Here is a 22205-nt window from a genome sequence, read left to right as displayed (position 1 = left end):
CCTTTGTCAGAAGTATAGATTGTGAAGATTATTTTTCTCACTCTGTGGGTTGTCTGTTTACTCTAGCTGACTGTTTCTTTTGCCATGCAAAAGCTCTTTAATTTAATGGAGTCCAGGCAATTTATCTTTGTTTTTATTGCATTTGCTTTGGGTTCTTGGCCATGAAATCCTTGCTTAAGCCCATATCTAGAAGGGTTTTTCCAATGTTATCTTCTAGAATTTTTATAGTTTTAGGTCTTAGATTTAAGTTCCTTGTCCATCTTGAGTTGATTTTTGTATAAGGTGAGAGATGAGGATCTAGCTTCAGTCTCCTACATGTGCTTGCCAATCATCCTAGCACCATTTGTTGAAAAGGTTGTCCTTTCCCCACTTTATGCTTTTGTTTGCTTTGTCTAAGATCAGTTGGCTGTAAGTATGTGGATTTATTTCTGGGTTCTCTATTCTGTTCCATTGGTCTATGTGCCTATTCTTATACCAGTACCTTGCTGTTTTGGTGACTATGGCCTTATAGTGTAGTTTGATCAGGTAATTTGTTCTTTTTGCTTGGTCTTACTTTGGTTCTGCAGGCTCTTTTTTGATTCCGTATGAATTTCAGAATTGTTTTTTCTAAGGTAAAAGTCATGTTTTATATTCCTTACTTATACTTTTTGTTCTTTTATTCAGAATTATCATAATGTCAAAATACTATTTTGAATGTTCATAATCCATAACTTAGAAGAGTATTAATGTTTTATTGAATTAGCCCACAAGAAACTAGAAATCCTCTACTGAAGTGGAATAAGAGAGAGCACGGGAACTTCCACAGAACCTACAGAATTTTCAGGATAGCAACACACCTTTGAAAAATAACAGTGCTGGACCACTGTATTAGATTCTTTCCATTTTTTATTAATTGAAGCACAGAGAAAAGAGGCAAAATGATTAAAGAAATTTATAGTTTTTTAGACAGGGTGTTGGCTTTATACCAATGAAAAAGAAAAACAGATGAATAAGCTTTTGATCTTCATTTTATTTCTCTTGTTCTCATGGTAGGCTGGAAAACAAAAGGACAAATATGTCTTATTTGTAAAATGGCATGTGTTTTTCAAATCTATTAAAATAAATGCCATATTACTTAGATCATCTTTCTGCAATAAGTGAAAACAAGTTAAGCCTGCCTTAGACTTATGGCTGCTGAATTTTCCTTCTGTGGGGGTAGACAAGGGGACACACCAATAGATGTTAAGTTCCTTTTTTGCCATTGGTGAAAGGGAACACTATTGGTGCCATCAGACTCCTCAAGCTTCAAAGTCAGAGGCTTTTCATCATCACTCCTTGGAGTTATTTACTCAACCCCTACTTCTCATCTAAGTTATCACAAGCAAAAAGGTGTCTTCTCTATTTTTTTTTTTTTTTTTTTTTTTTTTTTTTGAGACAGAGTCTCACTTTGTCTTCAGGCTAGAGTGCAGTGGTGCAATCTCAGCTCAATGCAACCTCTGCCTCCCGGGTTCAAGCGATTCTCCTCCTTCAGCCTCCTGAGTAGCTGGGACTACAGGTGCGTGCCACCACGGCTGGCTAATTTTTGTATTTTTAGTAGAGACGGGGTTTCATCATGTTGGCCAGGATGGTCTAGATCTCTTCACCTCATGATCCACCTGCCTTGGCCTCCCCAAGTGCTGGGATTATAGGTGTGAGCCACCGCGCCTGGCCAAAAACGTATCTTCTCAAAGTTAGAACCCTATGAAGAAAATCTTTCCACTGAGCACCAAAACAAGTCACATTTTCACACGACCAAATTTGTGGAGATTCAAAGTTTCTTTCATGCCTGAATGCATAATATGCAGATATTATCACATGGGCAAAGAGGAAGTTAAATCATAGTAGTGGAATAGACATCACAGTCAAATTGGAAAATATGAAAATAATTCATGTTTAAAAAGTAGTTGAAGCCAAGCGTGGTGGCTCACATCTGTAATCACAGAACTTTTTGGGTCGGGCTGAGGTGGGAGGATTGCCTGAGCCCAGGAGTTTGAGACCAGCCTGGGCCACATAGAGATACCACCCCACCCCCGATCTCTATTTTTTTTAAAGTAGTTGAATAACTTATTTTTAACAAAAACATGTTTTGTTGTTATTCTGTTTTTCAATTCTCCCAAAATATTATAAACAAAGTGGGTGAAACATGTTTATGTTCAAAGATCCACATTTTAAAGTGGGCCCTTTTGTCATAAGAAAATAAGTCCTATTAAAGTTCAGCATGTTGACAAATTGAAAATGTAATAGCAGATGGTTCACTATAAAGTTCACAGAAGGTAGATCCATCATATTCTCCAACGGAAAGGATGAGTTGAACTATTAGGTTGATCCATGTGAAATCATTGATATTCAACTGTTTTTGCCCTATAAAGCACTCTTACATATGGTTCAGTCTAATTCCCAGAGTATTCTCCTGCTGAGCCATCACTTACTTGGATGGCTCTGTGTGCCACATCATATAAGTCAAAATAGGACAATGGGCAACACTGAAACTTTGGTTTGAATTTTGAATTTTGACCCTTTGGAAAATTATTTAACCTATGCTTTGATGTTTATCTTCATTTTCTCATTTACAAAATAGAAATAATAGTGGTTCCCAACTCAGCAACTATTTTGAGAATTTTAAAAGCTAATATGTACATATATAAATAGTTTAGAATAGTGGTTGGTGCTGGTCTGTATGGCTCTTGGAAATCGTCAGTCAATCTTTGCTATTTTAATAATAACTTTTTTAAAAAATTCAAAATATAGTTACCTGAGATGTTCTTAATTGTGATGTTTTTAGGCTAAGGCAGCTTGACTTGCAGCAACAAATTTTGGACCCTGAATACAAAGACATGACAGATGTTAGGAAAATATTAGCATTACTATTAGGATACAAAATTAACATTTATGAAGCTATTGATGATTGCAAAGTGATTTCACGTGCATCATATCCTTCAATTCCAATTTACTACTATAATCTCTGGATGGAAGCTCACGGACATAGTTGTTCCCAAAGGAATTAAAAAAAAATACTGTCAGGCCATAAGGGACAATTTTAAGTGATTTAGACATTTGAATGTAAATTCTCCCACTAACCTATAAAATCAACTAAACCACAAACCACCACTTTTCATGAAAATGTTTAAATAAATTAATGTTTTGATTTCATAATCAAAATATTTTAGGCCTTACAAATATTCCTATTAATATTCATAAGTATCACAAATTTGGAAACAGAACGGGCATTATAAACGTTTAATAGTATGGCACAATAGAGCAGGAGATAAAAACAAAGTGTTATTTTATTCATTTTGTAAGACAATTGTTTGTAAAATAAGATCCCTGTCCCACTTGTACAAAGTCTCCTTTGATATATAAATCCCTAAGCCGTAGCCTAACCAAACATGCAAAAATGAATACTGGACATATTAAAATGAAGAGAACTGTAGTACCTCCTCGGCAAAGCAGGCCTCCTTATCATCAGCCTTGCAGCATTTCTCTACAAAAGCTGCGAAATTATCCATAACACCTTTCAGTTGCTCTTTTGTTGCCTTAGGCTTGTGTTTCACGAGCTCAACAAGTGCACTGAGTTTGAATGGAAAAAAGAAAAAAAAACAAACAAACAGAAAAAACATTACTCACATATAAGAAAAATGGAGATAGTAAGGATGGTAGTCCCATCATTTAAGATTACAAATTTTGGAGCCATGCAACTCTGAATAGTTTGGGGCTCAGGCATACCACTGCAAGTCTCAATATACTCATCTGCCTGATGAGGATAATAAAATTCACCTTCATGGAGTTGGTAGGAAGATCAACTGAAACAATCAGTATAAACCACTCATCACGTTATGTAGTGTCAACAAATCTCTTTTCAGTAAATCTCTGGAAAGAGTATGTCATTACAATTATATATTATTCAGATTTTGGAAGTGCCACATTATGTCATATTGAGTTTTACAGCTACTTAAGAGCTAAAAACGATCCTTAAAAGTTTAATTATCCTGGATTTTATTTAAAATTTTTCTCATCTATAAAGATGAGAATCTTTATAGTTGGTTCTTAAACTTCGCTCCATTCAAAGCTAGTAGTGGGGAGGCTATAGAAAACAAGGCTATCCAAACTCATGGGAGCTGCCGGTTCTCTTTCATTGACATCTGCAAAGACAACAATGCCAGGGAGAGATTTGTGTGGACGTGACAGATTTTGCAGTATTACTCTTAAGCCTAGACCATGATTACAGCCCACAAGAGATAACAGCAACTCTCTATAGCTAAATTTCATGCAATTATAACCCCTGTGATAGCAATAGGGAGTTGAGCTTCAGGGCTTGCATTTCTAGATGCTTTTTTATCCAAGTCTCATTCTCAAAAGTCACAGCTTGAGGGTTTGTTTCATGTGTGGGTCCACCATAGCGCAAACTTAAAATAATTATTTACATCTAGAAATAAATTATCCTATGGCTCCTACTAACTAATTTGCCATGTGCACAAATTTATCAGTTAATTGTTCATCTTTTTCTACTGAACATGGCCTAAGATGTTATTCTACTGTGGCTTTAATCCACAATATTACTCTGAATAATTTTAGCAATATTATAACAGAGGATTTTGTCTTTAAAAAGTTATTCATTTCTTTCTGGGTTCTTTTATCAGCATAATAAGGGCAACACTCCAATACTTTCCTCTAAGAAATATAATCACTACTTCAGGAAAATGTTGCTAATTTGAACTGACAGTTCTTGCTATCAAGACTACAAACACGTGCAGTAATGAAATACTCCTCACGTTTGTTTCTTGACTTGTTTCTCCTTCTCAGAAAGTGTGCACATATCTGCATGGAAGGTGAATGTTTCAGCATTAAACGCTTTGGGAACATATGCTTCATCGAGTTCCAGAGCAGAAAAGCATGGTCGCCTGTTCACCAAGGATTCCGTGCAGCATTTGGTGACTTTCTCGCTTACTGGCGTTTTCTCATGCAACACACATAACCGGTTCAGGACCACGGACAGCTAAAGAACAGGCAGGAGAGCAGAAATTCAAAAGACGCGAAGCTGAAAATTTTCTACTAAAAATAAAAAAAAATTAGCTGGGTATGGTGACACGTGCCTGTAGTCCCAGCTACTCGGGAGGGTGAGGCAGGAGAATCACTTGAACCCAGGAGGCAGAGGTTGCAGTGAGCCGAGATGGCACTACTGCACTCCAGCCTGGGCAACAGAGCCAGACTCCATCTCAAAATATATATACATACATGTATTTATATATAATAAATATGCATATTTATTATATATAATATATTATTTATATATTGTATATTATTAATATATTATTAATACATATTATTAATTAGTTTACATAATACTGCATTGCATTAACATATTAATATATAATTAATTATATACTTAATATATAATATTAAGTATATATTAATATATAATATTAATTATATTTAAAATAATATAGTATGCAATATTATATATTATTAATAACTAATTAATATATAAATATATAATGTATTGGTAATATATAATTAATATATTATATATTATATATAATAAATATATTATATTTATATATAATAAATATATGAAATATATATAATATTAAAAATATATATATATAATCTTTGGGACCCTGGCTGCCAATATCACAAATACACATGCATACATGCACACACGCACACAAATATGCACACACACATTACTCCCTTCTGCTTATGAAAGCTAGCATTATCAATATCTAAAGGTAAAATTTTTTCATTATTAATTTATTATATTTTTTAAAGACTCACATAGTCTTCTGCACAGGGCATTCTTTTTGCTTCAGGAAGTTTACAACATTTGGCACCCACTTTTCCTAGGTTTCTTGAGACCTCTACAAGAGTTGGAGTTGACACTTGGGGTACTTTCTTGGTGTAACGAACTAATAGCCTGAAAAAAAGAAGTCCATGTGTTTTCAGCAAGGCAAGAAACTGTCTACCATAGTAGATAAAACAGAGAACACTTGGCCGGAATCAACTAAGATGTTCTTATATTCCATTCATCATATTATCTCCATCTGCAGAGTAGTGGGTTAGTGGAGGGGAGAAAACTTTCTCCTGAACAACTAGTCAAACCTGGCTTTGAGTTCCACCTGTACTACTTGTATAATCTTGGGAAAGTGAGTTACCTACTTCAGTGACATTAATAAATTTATTAATTTCTTCTTTCAATAAAACCTGGAGAGAGCTTCATATATATCAGCATGTGCTAAACTTGAAAGATACAAGTAGAAAATGGAAGGAAATATATCTGACTCAATAGGGATAGTTCAAGGGTTAAATTAAAAGTAGTAAAGTATTATAATTAATCTGACATGGTACCTAATATATAATAATCATGTATTAAGAATGCCAGTCACCATTAAAAGTCAATCTATGTAATCTACTTGAGGAAAGAAACTATGTCTTGTTCACTGTTATTATCCCTAAAACCAATAATCAGAAGAGCACTATGTGTATAAGCCACACAATAAATATCTACTGTATAACATATCTCTTCTTGTTTTTAACCTTCATAGATAAAGTTCTATTGAATTGGGACATTAGTCCACAAGCCATTCTGTCTCTGTCTCTTCCATGGAGGGAAATTCCACAGAAACACAAGGTTTAACCATCAGACACTAGGTGCATCCCCCAAACAACCTGAATTTAATATTCAAACATGAATCTAAATTCATTTGTTACATTTTGTGTTCAGCTCACATATTACTTTTTGAGCGACTGCTATTCAAGGCCTACTACTTCCTGCTCTACTACTTCCTGCTCTACAAAATATTGCCATGTTCTATTTGCCCATTAACTATTTCTTAACCTTCAAGGGACATCCTCAGTTCGATATACCAAGATTTCGTATTTACCCTCCCAGTCTACATACTTCCAGTCTTAAGAGAACAATTTTTAGACTACATTCAAATATAGGCCTCTCCACCCCATCAACTATTTTATCTCTCCTCTCCTATCTTTCTTGACAAAGAGTGATTAGAAATATGTAATGTATTCTCATTCTTACAAGTTTTATGCTAGGTGGCTCATATATTAAGTCTTAAATAATTACGAATTGATCAAAAATCAATCAATAAAAATTACTTACGCATTCTGGAATTTGTATTCTCCAAGCTGCTCAAAAAGTTCACAATTTTGTTTGACTAAATTCTGAGGCTCTTCCACAAGAGGTTGAAATTCATCAAACTGAAACATAGAAGAATTGTGTTGATAGTATTATGCCTGAGGATCAGATGCAGGTTGTTCTTCACCCCTCTGGTCAGAATGATATCCTTTCTCCTTTCTACTCAAAGCCACACAAACAGATGACTATCAATGCCACGCTGTCACATTACATTCAAACGATTTATTTGGTGGGCTTGCATCATGTAAGTGGCTAAGAATATTCAGGCTCTGAAGTTCAATGACCAGTATTTGAGCCAAGTTATCTAACTCATTCTTCAATTGTGCAATTTTACTTACCATCTCCACATTTCAGAATCCTTATCCCTAAAAGAGGGCAAAGATGGTACTCATCTCATAGAGCTGCTCTGTAAACCAGTTAAGCTAATGAAATTAAACAGTGCCTTGCGTGTAATAAAAGTTTAATAAGTTATGGCTATGATTATACATATTATTATTATTAGTTCACCTTTCTAGTTAGATTCTGGGCTCTCCAAAATGAGAGATTTTACCTTGGTCATTGGTCGTGCATGGTGCCTGGCATCTAGTAGCTTCTTGACAGAGGAAAAAATGAGTTTTATCTGATTCTGAATAGTTTGGAAACCATTACATATGCTAGTGGGAACCCTAAAAGTCCTCCAGAACAGATTTCCTCTCCTAACTTAATTTCCTGTAGAACTACTCCTAAACATTCTCAAAAAGATTTGAAAATCTTCTAAAGGAACAGGTTCTATAATTTGCCTGAAGATACTAATTCTAGTACTTGATTAGTCCTGGGATCAGGTTAACTCACTTTACATCTAAGTTAAGTATCTTCTAATTAACAGTTAAATTTACTTTAAGTTATTTTGTTCTCAGGATTGTGAAAAAGAGAAAAAAAGATCAAAATTCCACAGAGATTGCTCTACTCAGATCTTTCTATTCTAGACTAGTCTAAATTTTGTTAATCATTCTAAGGCTACTTTTTCTATCATGTTTAAGATTGCAGAATTGAAACCATCTCAAGAAAAGATCTAAATTGCACTGTATATCATTTTACATTCTTGCATTATTTTTCTTTCTCATTATTGGAATAATCAGTCAAAGAACAACATTTTTTTCCAACAATAAACCTACCACTTTGGCATAGCATTCATGAGGATCTGCAGCGGCACAGCACTTCTCTAGAGTGGCTTCGTATGCCTTGGCAAGTCTCAGCAGCAGCATGACAGAGTAATCAGGATGCCTTCTTGCATATTCATACAAAAACCTAATTAAGATGAAAATAAAATAGACTTTGTTGGACAAATGAGCACCAAAAAAAAATCACAAAGCTAACTTCAAAAGTAACTCATATTCCAAAAGTCTTAATTTGACTAAACCCCATGCAGTAAAGCTTAGTAGCTAAGGACTTGGGGTCCAGAGTTAAAGTTACCAAGGCTCAATTCCTAGCTCTGCCACTTATATTACTGCATCACCTTAGGCAACTTATTTAAATGATCAGAGCCTTCGTCTCCTTCTCGGTAGAATGGAGATAACAAGATAACAATAGTATTTGTCGGCTGGGCGCCGTGGTTCATACTTGTAGTCTCAGCACTTCAGGAGGCTGAGGCAGGCAAATCACCTGATGTCAGGAGTTTTAGACCAGCCTGACCAGCATGGTGAAACCCTGTCTCTATTAAAAATACAAAATTAGCCAGGCATGGTGGTGCGTGCCTGTAATCCTAGCTACTCGGGAGGCTGAGGCAGCAGAATCATTTGAACCTGGGAGGTAGAGGTTGCGGTGAGCCAAGATGGCGCCATTGCACTCCAGCCTGGGCAACAAGAGGAAAACTCTGTCTCAAAAAAAAAAATGTTATCTGTCCCAGAAGGTGGATTATGATAACTACATGACATAATCTACACAAAGCACACACTGCTTGCACATATGAAGTCTTTGATGAATGACACCTGTTATTTTTATTAATATTTTGTTTGATTTAAACTACATCTCAAAAGGATTTTGATAGATGGGTAGAGATATGTTCTTAAAATACTCTGTTTCTTCTCTGTATGAGTGAAATCTTGTAAGGTACATAATTTTATGAAATATTATTTAGTGCATAGTATGTTATCATAATCCAACAACAAAAATGCAAACTTTATCACCACACTTTCTGATAATATATAAACATTTATTTTGTAATTGAGTTTCATACCATATTGCCATTATACTGAACTTCCAGTCTTTTCACCAAATATAAAGCACTTGATGTCAGACTCTATATTTCTTTTTATACTTCTTTGCTACCATTGTATAGATTAGATAGATAGACTAGATTAGATTAGATTAGATTAGTCAGACAGACAGGCAATACGTAGTCACACACATAGATGTTCAAGAACTACACCTGGAATGAATGAATGAAGTATACATAATTTATATATACACAAAATGTTTCTAGAGGTATTTTCAGAAATATCCCTAAGGAGTAAGGAATGTTGAGCTTTTGCCATGAGCATATATTATTTTATGATAATGTATTTGACTAATTAACTATTTCAAAAATTGTTAAAGGCTGGGAAAGGGAAGGATGAAGAAACATTCTGGGCAGCAGGGAAATTGTAGCAATTCCACAGAAAAGCCTAGACCATCCTCCTAAATTGTGAAGTCACACCAAAGCTATAAAAGTATAATTTCTTATCTACTTACATGCCCAGGAAGACATCCTTTGCCTCAGCATAGTTTTTGCAAACATCCTTACTCTCAACATAATCAGCAGCTAATGAAGGCAAGTCAGCAGGCATCTCATCATTTTCCACTTCGGCAAGGCAGTGGGATTTTTCCAACAGAGGTTTATCACAGCATTCCTTCAGTTTACTGGAGATTGAATCTTGATTTTCACACATATACTTGGCAAGGTCCGCCTATAAGTAAGTTGGTGGAAATTGTTCAACACGAATTGACATTGCTATACATTCTCCTCAGACCTTTATTAAATTGGCAGAACATATTCATTGTATTCTAAGACCATACACATGTGCCTTCTATGAACATACTCTGTTTGCTCCTAAACCTGGAGATGTAGATAGGACTACAAAAACATTCCCACTTGATTAAAATAGACTAATCAGTAGCAGGTGCTCAGCTCAGTTATTTATTAATTTTATGTTTCTACTGTTAGGTCATTTAAGTTTTTTCATTAAAACTCAATGCTGTTTTTCCAAATAATCTCCCCAAAATTAAGTGCAGGCCTTTTGAAACCAAATAACCAAATAAAATATGGAAGATTTTTGAAAAATGAGTCAAGATCATAGCCATAGACCCTGCTTACATACATAAAATAGCTGCCTTAAATTTTCCAGAAAGTGCCACGAGAGATTAGAGATTAGGATTCTAGTATTTGCCCATAAGTTTAATCTTGAAGAAAGGGAGAAAGAAAATATTATAAGTTTGGAGAAAAGAGATATCATTCCAAATATTTGCACGTCTAACAAAGACAGTTAATTAAGGGAAAGAATATAGAGAAGAAAAATACGTCATTTCCAAAAATATCTTCAAGTAGTGATCTTCTCCAAGTCCACCTACCTCCCTCAAAAAATCTTCTTAGGCCGAGTACGATGGCTCATGCCTGTAATCCCAGCACTTTGGGAGGCCGAGGTGGTGGATCACCTGAGGTCAGGAGTTCGAGACCAGCCTGGACAACATGATGAAATCCCGCCTCTACTAAAAATACAAAATTAGCCAGGCATGGTGGCGCATGCATGTAATCCCAGCTACTTGGGAGGCTGAGGCATGAGAATCACTTGAACCCAGGAGGCAGAGGTTGCGCTGAGCCACAATCACACCATTGCACTCCAGCCTGGGCAACAAGAGTGAAACTCTGTCTCAAGAAAAGAAAAGAAAAATCTTCTTAGACATCTACCTTGCAGATGTTCTGCCAAGTAGAACCTTGTAACTGTTCTACTTCAGTTTAAGCCTTTATTTACAGTTAGAGCATGAGTGAAAGGAGTTACAAATCAGTGAATGGGTTTATCAGGTTATTTATAGCCAGGTTAAAAACAGAAAGGTATCACCACCATAGGCACGGAAAGATTGAAGATAGGGCAGACAAAAGCACAGAAGACAGTCTCAACCCACTGTCAGCTATCACTAATGATACCAAACGCATCCATTCTACCAACTTGAGTTTGCAAGCTACCAAAGAGCATGTCGATGACTCTTTACCCTGTCATCAGCACATTCAAGCAGATCTCCATGGCAGCATTCCGTGTGGACTTTGGTAAGATCTGTCACTAACTTGGAAACTTCTGCAAACTCAGCTTTGGGAAATTTCTGGCTCAAGCGAGCTACTGCCCTAAAAAGAAAATCGCCAATCAAAATGGTATTATCATGCAATATTTTATATGAAAGCACTAGGCAAATACTATTTCTCAAAAGAAAATTCAAAATGGACATACAGAAATATTTTTTAAAATTCATTAGTTCTAGTTCTGAACCAAACGGTAATCATTTTTCCTTAGGGCAGAATCATCCATTTAAGAGTGTGTGTGTGGTGGGTAGAAATCTAGTAAGTCATAAAAGCAGAAATAAAAAAGGAACTCTAAAAGGGGTAACAGGCTGAGAAGCATCAGGTTTGGTGTCCAGATGTGACTTCCAGCTCTGGCTTTATCACTTGTTAGCAGCAGGACTTGTTAGCAGAGGGCTCAGCCTCTCTGCGCTTTAGCCTCTGCAGTGCCATGACAACATGCTAAATTGAAGAATTCTTTTGAGGATTAAATTAGATAATACATACAAAAGCATTTTATAATCTAGGAAGTACTACACAAACTCCAATTATCTTTTTTCTCAATTGAAACACATTCTTTCTGACTTCTATAGGTCTCTTAGAAAAGAAATCTTATAACTTCAACATAATGAGGGAGTTTTTATTGATCATACTTATAAAAAGAAAGATCCAGCACTATCTTCAAACTCTATGACAAGATGTAAACGTCTAATTTTCTTCATTCTCTAGTCATTTCACAGTTGCCAAAATCGGGTAAAGAAGACTTTTTTCCCAAAAATCAATCATTGCCTGTTTATCTGTGTATAATTTTATGTTGGGGTTGTTTTGTTTATAAACTTGGTTTATTTTGGTGGTGTAGATGGTAGGAATGATGAGCAAATACAGTTCAATTGACAGTTTCTAGAGAGCATGCATAACGTCTGTTATTTTCATTTTGTCTTCTGTTGTGTTGATTTGCTGTTGACTAATAGGTAAGGAGTGAGGGTGAGGGGGCAGCTAGTATTTTTCTTGACATGGCTATTAAAGTATGCTCCCAGAACCAACTAAGTGATATGAAAACAGAGGCTCAGGCAAAAACATGAGATGAAGATCAGAGCTGGAGTTATGCAAAAATAAGAAGTAACTTCAGCTTAGTTGGCGACTGAACTTAACTATAAGACAAAAAAGGACAAGCAAATAGTTTTAGATCATTGGGAGGAAGATAAAATTAAATAAAGGGATTATATATGTTGTATACTTGTATCAAAATATCTCATATACCCCGTAAATATGTATAACTACCATGTATCCACAAAAATTAAAAATAACTTTAAAAAAATTAAAGAACCATGCCTACAGCTCTATAAAAATAATGAACCATTAGAATAAGAGTCCAAGTTTTCATAAATAAATAGAATTTAAATATCTGTCCCCTTTTTTAGGCCACAAAGGATAGTATCCTCTAAATTATTTGACGATTTAGAAAAGATTAAAAATAATGTCAAATTGACATTGATATTTGATTTTTACCTCTATTAGAGTTTTACCTTTTAGACAACCAAAGAAATGTATTTGACAGCACTTTGCAAAATGCATAAAAATGTACAATTTTGTCACTGAAGCATTATCATTTACATCATTATAAAGATGTTAACTATGTTCAAAAATATTTACCATGCTTTGAAAGCTCTGTCTCCGAATTTTTGGAGACTGGCACACTTGAGTCTCTGTTTGGCAGATGAAGCCTTCCCTTGATCCCGAAGTTCATCAAGCTACAAAAAGGAATAATTTGGTGAAAATTAGAAGAAAAATACTACATAAAACACTCTTTCATAAGCTCAGATGAAACTGCCAAATTAAATTTGGAAGACATAATTTATGCCTAAATTCCCAAGTACTCCTTTTGGTGAATAACGATTTTGTTCTGTAAGAAAAGGAAAGATCATTGGATCATTCTGGTCATAGCGGAATTACCTACGCAGTTAGAAACTAACTGGAAACATTGGCAGGGAAAAGAGTCTTAAAAGTGGGAGAAAAGTCAGAGAAAGAGTACACTAATATCCCAGGGACTGCAATTTTGCTAATTTTTAAATTTTGTGTATAATTCATTTCAGTCTCTCCTCCATCAACATCAGTAAACTCCTCAGAAAAGAAAATAAAGCATTCCATAATATATATTTATGGAATGAATGCATGAACTCAGGCATCTAGATGCAGTAAAAGTCTCCACTTTGAATTCCCTCCCTAATAAAAATGATCATGAAAAGACAAACAAGAACTGTGGCCCCTTGCTGTGCAATTTGACCAACAAGTTTCAGTGTTTCACTATAGTGATCACTGCCATAAAAAGTGGTGAAATCTTTAAACACATGCACAGTGATGACCTCTGTCAGATCATCATTGGCAAATCTTAAAAGAAGAAATGAGAGTGTAGGCCTTCAAAGATGAAAGATTTTCAAGAAAGATAAGAGGAAGGCTTTTTTGGCCATGTCGGGAAGTTTATATCAGACACTCAGTTTCCCGAAATCTAGCCACAAAATGGACAAAATCAGGTGGGATTATGAACTCCTTTTTTCTCTTCTTTCGCACAATACCTTTGGTAAGAGGCAGGCAGCTTTATCAGCAGCTTGACAACATTCTGCAAAAGCAGCTTTATACCTTGCAGCAAAGAAAAGGAGTTCTGGGGCATAAAAGTAAGGATGTCTTCTGGCAACTTCATATAAGTATCTACATTTTGAAAAAGAAAAACAGTCACTTTTCTATAGCAGACAGTATTACAGAAATAATTGCAATTGACATTCTCCCCAGAACCTCCAAAATCCAAATATATCTAATTAACCAGTTAAGCTCAATTTGCACATGATGGTCTCGTCTTTGACATTCTTTAAGTCTGTGGAAAAAAGGGTTAAGTTTGTGTGTGCGTGTGTGTGTGTGTGTGTGTGTGTGCCTAAATGGTTAAATTTTGGCAATATAATGTTGCTGACTAAAACGAAATCAATTATGACAACTATATATAAATATCTTCATAATACATTAAATATGTCTATCTTAAATTTTTCAGAAAGGTTGTATCCTGTTTCGATAAACTTCAAAATATCTTTGATCATATTTTTTGCTGTGTAGAATTTTGTGGTATCAAATACTACTTCTCTAAAAAATCATCATAACAAAACTTCCAAGTCTTAATGTTGAAAATATTTTTGTTATGGTAATTTTTATAGAGTGTTGGCCTATGGAGTTGCTCCATGCTTTTTAATTTTGAAGTATAAACATCCGATTACTTACTTTTTCAAAAATGTCGCTTCATTATCATGAAAAGCAGTGCACATCACATCAACCTCTGGTCTCACCAATGGGGGGAGGTTCGGGTTGTCATCTTTGTGTTGCAGGAAGCATTCATTTCTCTCAGGTTCTTGTTTTGCACAGCAGTCAGCCATTTCACCATAGGTTTCACGAAGAGTTGCGACTGTGCATAATTTGTCTCCAAAAAGAGTATGCTAAATGGAAGAAAGCAGGTTTCAGTTGCTGGACAATACCTTTTTTCTTTATAGCCAAAGAACAGTAGAAAGGATTTAATATACTGGTTAAGCTTGGTGAGGAAATTATTTAAAAATCCGCTTTTCCTCCCAACCCAGGTTTAGAGTTTCCAATGATTTAACCATCTCTATATAATTTTCATAAGAATTAACTGTCACACTATAACTATGGTGAATAAAACAGGGCAAAAAGACAGTCAATAGCTTTAAGGAAAGTTATATGACTCCTATTTCAAAACCTAAAACTAAAGGGTAAGAGCAATCATTATAACAGAAATCAAGGGAAAATAAGCTTCTAAGCAGCATTTGAATTCACCTAGGGCAAAAAAACATTCAAATAGTTTCTCATTTCATCTGCCCCCTTTCTAGAGAGCCAGTTTTTAGTATATGCTGTTGAAAACTGAGGAGTAACACAATCTATCATATATTAAGTGACTATTAAGATGTAGATATTTTTCTTCTAGAAATGTTATCTAAAATCACTTTCCAATAAATGAGTCCTTTCCTTATCTCTAATTTTTATTATGAAAGTAACTGTAACCCCAGGGAAAATATACTACTCTAGACAGAATTTATTAATTTTTCTATGTATTTTTAAGAATTCTTATGTTGCGCCACAGTATTGTGTAAAGTTAAAGTCCTGACTCTGCTGTGAGGGAGAGGTACATAATAAGAAGGGGAAAGGCTCCAGTGATAAAACTCGCCTTGCCCACAAGAAGTATATATAGATTGAGTGGTAAGAGAAAGATAAACCTGTCCTTGAAGATTGATCTGGAAATACTAAAAATTTAAAATTCTTCAACATGACTAAGTACTCTACTTTTTTATTGTGTGTAAAAATACAAAGATATCTAAAATGAGGAATATACAGCTGTATTATTATTCCACCCAGGTAACAAAATTAGCATAGAAATCAGTTGGTGTTTTCTGATGACAAAAAGCATGCTATCATCTCTAAGAGATGGTAGCTCTCCTGTGTTCATTTCCACACTATCCATAATAGTCAAGATGTAGAAAACCAACCTAAATGTCCATCAACACATTACTGGATAAAGAAAATGTGGTATACACATGCACTGGAATATTATTCAGTCTTGAAAAGAAGGAAATACTGCAATAGGCAACAACATGGTTGGACTTTGAATGCATTATGCTAAGGGAAATAAGTCAGTCACAAAAAGATAAACAGTACATGATATCACTTATATGAGGTAGCTAAAATAGTCAAACTCATAGAATCAAAGAGTATAATGATGGTTTCCAGTGGCTGGGGGAGGAGGAAATGAGGGGTTACTAATCAATGGACACAAAGTTTTAATAAAGTAAGATGAGGAAGCTGTACAACAGTGTACCCATAGTTAACAATAACAGATTGTACACTTAAAAATGTAAGGGGGTAGATCTCACGTTAAGGGTTCTTACCATAATAAAATAAGATAAATAAATAAATAATACATGCTATCATATCCCTATTAGCCTCTACAAAAGAAAACCAAACCTCAAATTTTAAAAAGAGGTATCTACAAATGACAAATTGCCATTTAAATACACCATGACTATTGTGTTTGGTCTCAATAAAGAAATGATTTTAAAACTGTGGGCATAGCTAAAGCATCTCTATCCCAAAAGAAACAATGGCTTATCAGTCTATGAGCAACTTTTGAGTGTTTCTTACAAATCGGGATGTTTAATAATCACTGAGAAAACTAAAAAAAAAAAAAAAAAAAAAAAAATTCCTTTGAAATGCTTGGGATTACTTCAAACAGCATGAAGAATCTCCAAAATTAGAATGTACTTACAAGTGATTTGTCACAATTTTCAGCTGACTCATCAGCAACACATGTTTTTGCAAATTCAGTTACTTCATTCACTAATTTTACATGCTCTTCAAATGGACACTGCTGAAGATACTGAGAAAAAGCAACCAGCACCCTGAAACAAAGGATGTAGAAAAATGTAGTGTAATAAAACTTTAATATGTAACAGATTGCTATGCTAGAGAACAAATCATGTATGGGTATATGTTCTATCTTTTATACATCTTCTTCACCATTATCCAGAAAGCCTATTCATATCAGGTATGATCTGAGGCCTAGATAGGCATGTGTGGCTTCCTAGGCAAAGAGGATGGTAGTTCCCTGATGTTTATATGCATGCGTGTGTCAGTAGATGCACACACATAGATCAAGCAAGCAAATTTTATGCCAAATAGATCTAATTGTCAAGACTAGGCATTTTAAAAATCCTTAGAATTACTTAAAACTAAAACAAATCCCACACTTTTCCTTTTTTGAGACAAGGTCTCACTCTGTCACCCAGGCTGGAGTGCAGTGGCACAATCGTGGCTCACTGTAGCCTTGACCCCTCAGGTCCAAGCGATCCTTCTACCTCAGCCTCCTCGGTAGCTAGGATTACAAGCACGTGCCACCATGTCTGACTAATTTTTTCTTTTTTTTTCAGAGACTTGCCCAGGCTGGTCTCGAACTCCTGGGCTCAAACAATCCTCCTGCATCAGCCTTCCAAAGTGCTGGGATTACAGGTGTGAACCACAGCACCTGATCCCCACACATCTCTTTAATTAGCCTGTAGGATTAGGTAGACTTTTTAAAAACAAACTATTTTCTCATTTTTTACTAGATTAAAAAATATTTAAATATTCCCAACTCAGCACAGGAGTGTTTGCTATGTAAAGAAGATTTAGTGGGTAAGCCACCAAAGGAAACCTATATTAAAGTCCTTTCCACCAAGCAAGTTCCAGAGCTGTACTGTCCAATGCAGTAGCCATTAGCCACATGTGACTATATACATTCAAATTAACTATAATTAAATACGATTTAAGTTTTTGTTTCTCAGTTGCACTTGTCATATTTGAAGTACTCAATAGCCATGTGACCAGTGACTACCTTATTGGATTGCCCAGATACAGAATATCTTCCTCAATGCAGAAAACTCTACTAGACAGCACTGTTTTAGAATCTGAACCTGATGACAAGGAAATAGAAGCATTTTAGAATAATAAACAACACTATTAGAAACATTAACTTTGATTCATCGATATTTTAACTTACAAGCCTTTGAAATGTTCTTCTCCCAAATCTTTAAACCGATGAGCAACCTCACTCTTGTCTGGGGAAGGGGAGGAAAAAAAAGGGTTGTTAAATACTGAAGAAAACAAGAAGTAATAATGTTACTTTTTATATTTCTTTCCATTTGACTTAGATTATGCATTTGTTTCAAAATATTGGGCTCTGATTCCTACAGAAAAAGTCAGGATAATGGTGAATTATTTCTTCTGCCTTTAAACAGAGGAATAATTCAATTATCAAGAATACTATTTTTAAAATTATTAGATATTTATAGTTTTATATTCAAACAGGTAATATCTAATACTCTTTTAGTGTATATCAACAGCAACTGAGAAGACAGACTAAAATGAAAGTAAATATAAATACAAGTTCTATTTATGAGATCAACAGCACAGGTTTTGTGGCTTTTAAATAAAGCATAGTGCAATGGATAGGTCTTAGGGACAGTTATAAATTCAATCTTCAACTCTGTTCTGTGAAGTTTAAGTCACTCTAAGTTACTTTGCACTTTCCTTAGTGGGCAAAAGAAAATTACAGCCACTAAACAATTCTGACCTTTTATTTTACCTAGGATGTTTGAATTTTATTAATAAGATAACTTTGTAAGACTTCACAAATACAAAATACTATCCCATTTTAGAAATACATGACAAAACAATTCTTTAAAGATGCAGAGTTTACTAAAACTTTATTTTACTAGGAAAATAGAATAAAAGTTGAACAATAGAAAAATGGATTTCTTACGTGTATCTCGACGAAACACACCCCTGGAATAAGCTGAGCTAAAGAGAAAGAGAAGGGAAATAAAGGTTACCCACTTCATTGTGCCAAAGGCTCGTGGGATTGACAGAAGAGAAAAGCTAGGACAAACGGAGGGAAATTAGCACTAATATACTTCTTCAACCAATAATTGTAGATTATTAACTAGACTCATCTTTGTATTTCATTGGCTCCCAACAGATTACAAAATTCATAATATTCTTGCCAAAAAATTGTTTGACTAAATCCCTTGTGTATATTTACCATCTGGAACTGTTTTCTCCACAAGACCTTGTCAATGTATTAAAGTTGTGTAAAACATCTTATCAAATTTTACATAAGAGTTTAAACGATTTGTATCTTTTATTCATTACCATGGTCTTTAACTGTAATTTCCCATTTGAACGTTTTAGTTCTCAGTGTTTGCAATTTAGTTCTCAATGTTTAGTAATTAGTAACCAAACTAAATACTTTGCTTAGAAATAAGACATACTGAAAGAGTTAAGTCCCAAATTGCATCTATTGCTAATTCCAAGTGTGCTTTTATCTATAATGAAAAATTTACACACGAGTGCTCATGCATGCACACACACCTATACATACATACATATTTTAGGGCTTCTGTGTCTTTTTTACTATTCTGAAGCCATTCTGTCTGAAAAAGCTGATGTTGCCTCAGATACAAACTAAGAAAAAGACATAGCAACAATAACAAGTAAGATAGGACTTAGAAATTCCCTGTTACCATTCCTGCTGTTGCCCACATGTGATTCAGGCCCTGAGATAGGCTATTTAGATTCAGTGTGGGTATATCACATGGGATCTTCAGTTAAGGAGAGATAAAGAGGAAAATGGACCCAAATGAGATGACGATTATCTTTGCCATAATATACAATGGGACAGGCTGACCCCAAATTCCCTGTAGGTTATGGGAATCCTTGACCTTCACCAGGCATAGGATTCTTTCCGTCCCTGTTTTGTATTTAATTCTCTCTTTCAATAAGTAGAAAAATCACATGTTCTTTTATGTTGTTTTTAATTTCAAAATAAACTTAACATTATGTCTAAAAACAAAGCAAGGGAAGAATAATTTTTTAAATGTTTCATAAATCTTCCTTCCCTACCCAAGGTTCTTATCTCTACCTTGGAAAAGCTATCCTACCTCTGCTCTTTCGCTCAAAATATGAAGAACTACTGAGCTCAACAAGTAGGAAAAACAACTTTCTCTGATACTACATAATAATAATTAGTACTAAGCCAGTTATTTTACTTAAATAACTAAGTCAGTCAAAACCGGCAGTCAAATTTCTCCATGGCACATAGAGGCACAGAGACTAACAAAGTATTATTTATTCTACTCAGTCTTATAATGAAAGAAAATTTTTTCTATTCAGTCTTACAATGAAAGAAATTATTTTCTATAATCTTATGTCATTTTATTTCTTCTTCAGAAATGGGTACTAATTAAATAATAAAGCACAGAAGAGGAAAAAATCAAAGCTAGATGGATGATAGATAGATAGATAGATAGATAGATAGATAGATAGATAGATAGATAGATAGATAGGAAGATTTTTTTTAATGACTCAAGGGAGTCCTGAAAGGAAATACCAGACTTGTCTTTCTGACTACAGATGAACAGACATAAAACAAGTGTGCCTGTGGAATTATTTCCATTGAAGAAAAACAAGCATTTTTTTCTAAAGCCAGAAAAACCTACATCTGAAAAGAAAAAAGAAACTGTTCTGTCTTTCTAAATTAAGAAAATAATTATTTCTTGGATAAATTATGTCAACTTTTAACTTCCTAGAAATTGTAGGCATTATTTATTAGAAGTCAGTAACCAACCCTAGGTTTTTCCTTATAGAAGTCCTTGGGAAAGGCCTACCCAAACATAAAATCTTTACTGTTGAATATAATTGCTACTAATTGACAAATTCAGGCCTTTGTCACTCATGCATATACTCTGTGCATACTTTTTAATTTAACAAATAAAAAGAATAATATTAGTCCATCTAGTTTTCACTGCAATATTATATTGTAATATATTGTTACATACAAAGAAACCTAAAAAAATCTCAAATTCATCATGACTGAATAGAAGCTTTGAATTGATTTTCCTATATCTACTGAAGAGCCCCAGCTTTAAAACAAAATTGATGAAACCTAAAAGAATCTTTTCTTACAGTACGAATAAGGCATTTTGCATATGTGCATCCTACTAAAAGATTAATAGATAGTTTAGAAATTAAAATATTTAATTCTCAATGATATCTGCATACTTAACATTAACGTTTCTTACTAAGAAATACTTGAACAATTGCACCTTCTGGATTTGCAAAATAAAATATCTGCATTTTTCTCTGAAAACCTCTGGCATTAATTCTATATGAACATTCTATACTGAGAGAAATAAACCTACATAATTGTTAGTTATTTCTAAATTTCCTGTTCTCCAAACTTTGAAACTCTGTTTAGTCAGTCATCAACGGGTTCTGGCATGAGGGTAAATGCAAATATTTAGAGTAAGAGTTATAAATATGGTTTAGAGATTCTCTTTACTCGGTAAACAGAAAAATAGCCCCAATGATTTTTAAGTGTTTTCTCATCTTTGTGCGAGAAGTTTAAAAATAGAGAGTAGTTAAGAAAAGTATTTTCTTTAGAAAGAAAAACAGTGTACTGATCATTTAGAAAAGAAAAAAAAAATACCTCAATTGAAATGTACATATACCTGGGATTTAAACCTGAGCCTTTAACCCTTTTGTTCTTTGTTTTGCATTCACTTTGATGGGATGGAAAAGGCACAGTTTTTAGGTAGATGAAATGGCACAGTTTTTAGGTAGATGAAATATCTCTGAACCAGTCTCCCATTTTCTGGCCACTCTGTCACTTTAAATCTGCACCCTTCTGCTACCCTCAGGACTCCCGAAGCTTCTCACTGAGTCATTCACACTAGGTTTGCCCTCCATCTAGCAATTCGTTTAGTCCAGCTTTTATACCATCTCCCACTCTGATAGGTTATACTTCTCTTTCTCTTAAAGATAAAGGGAAACATATTCATGGAAATGTAACAATATCTAATAATATCCTCAATATTTTATCAGAGACTATATAAACAACCACTTTACCCAAAGTCATTCCAAAATACAGGAAATTTTGATTCATTTGGAGAGAAAATTGGGGACAGAAAAATCTTACCATTTTTCTACTATAAAATGAACATATGCAGATCTTTCCTATCATGAACAGCTTGCATTGCTTTCTACAAAATACGGAGGAGTGGAAAAGTGAAAGACTGTTAAGCATCAAATTAACCAATTGAAACATAATCAGTAATTTAACTTCTTATTCACTTATGGAGATACATTTCCCCCCGAAAAAGTTAGAACAAAAGT

The 22205-nt window shown here is 34.5% G+C and overlaps 2 protein-coding genes across 2 annotated transcripts in view; both read right to left on the bottom strand.

Moving 5' to 3' along the window:
- Window positions 1-867: 867 nt before the first annotated feature.
- LOC105477307 (albumin) lies at window positions 868-18921 on the bottom strand. Its single transcript, XM_011733766.3, has 15 exons — window positions 18796-18921; window positions 18034-18091; window positions 16765-16897; window positions 14715-14926; window positions 14024-14156; window positions 13104-13201; window positions 11390-11519; window positions 9875-10089; window positions 8320-8452; window positions 7130-7227; window positions 5791-5929; window positions 4788-5011; window positions 3453-3585; window positions 2771-2838; window positions 868-1033 (listed from the first exon to the last, which is right to left on the bottom strand). The coding sequence occupies exons 1-14, from the start codon at window positions 18872-18874 to the stop codon at window positions 2797-2799; spliced, it is 1827 nt and encodes a 608-aa protein (XP_011732068.2). The 5' UTR covers window positions 18875-18921; the 3' UTR covers window positions 868-1033; window positions 2771-2796.
- LOC105477309 (uncharacterized) overlaps window positions 18796-22205 on the bottom strand; it is a 58202-nt gene continuing 54792 nt past the window's right edge. Inside the window, exon 7 of the mRNA XM_071093501.1 lies at window positions 18796-22072. The gene's annotated coding sequence lies outside the window, so the exon portion shown is untranslated. The remainder of the gene's footprint in view (window positions 22073-22205) is intronic.

Source organism: Macaca nemestrina, chromosome 3 (genome assembly GCF_043159975.1).
Source record: "Macaca nemestrina isolate mMacNem1 chromosome 3, mMacNem.hap1, whole genome shotgun sequence".
Lineage (NCBI taxonomy): Eukaryota > Metazoa > Chordata > Mammalia > Primates > Cercopithecidae > Macaca > Macaca nemestrina.
The sequence above is the reverse complement of the archived record's forward strand: the minus strand, read 5'-3'. Positions and strand labels throughout refer to the sequence as shown.

Coding starts and splice junctions, on each gene's coding strand:
- LOC105477307 (XM_011733766.3), bottom strand. CDS start 18,874: ATGAAGTGGGTAACCTTTATTTCCCTTCTCTTTCTCTTTAGCTCAGCT. Junction 14,157..14,714: donor GAAGCGACATTTTTGAAAAA/GTAAGTAATCGG, acceptor TTCAAAATGTAG/ATACTTATATGAAGTTGCCA. Junction 13,202..14,023: donor CTGCCTGCCTCTTACCAAAG/GTATTGTGCGAA, acceptor TCCTTTTTGTAG/CTTGATGAACTTCGGGATCA.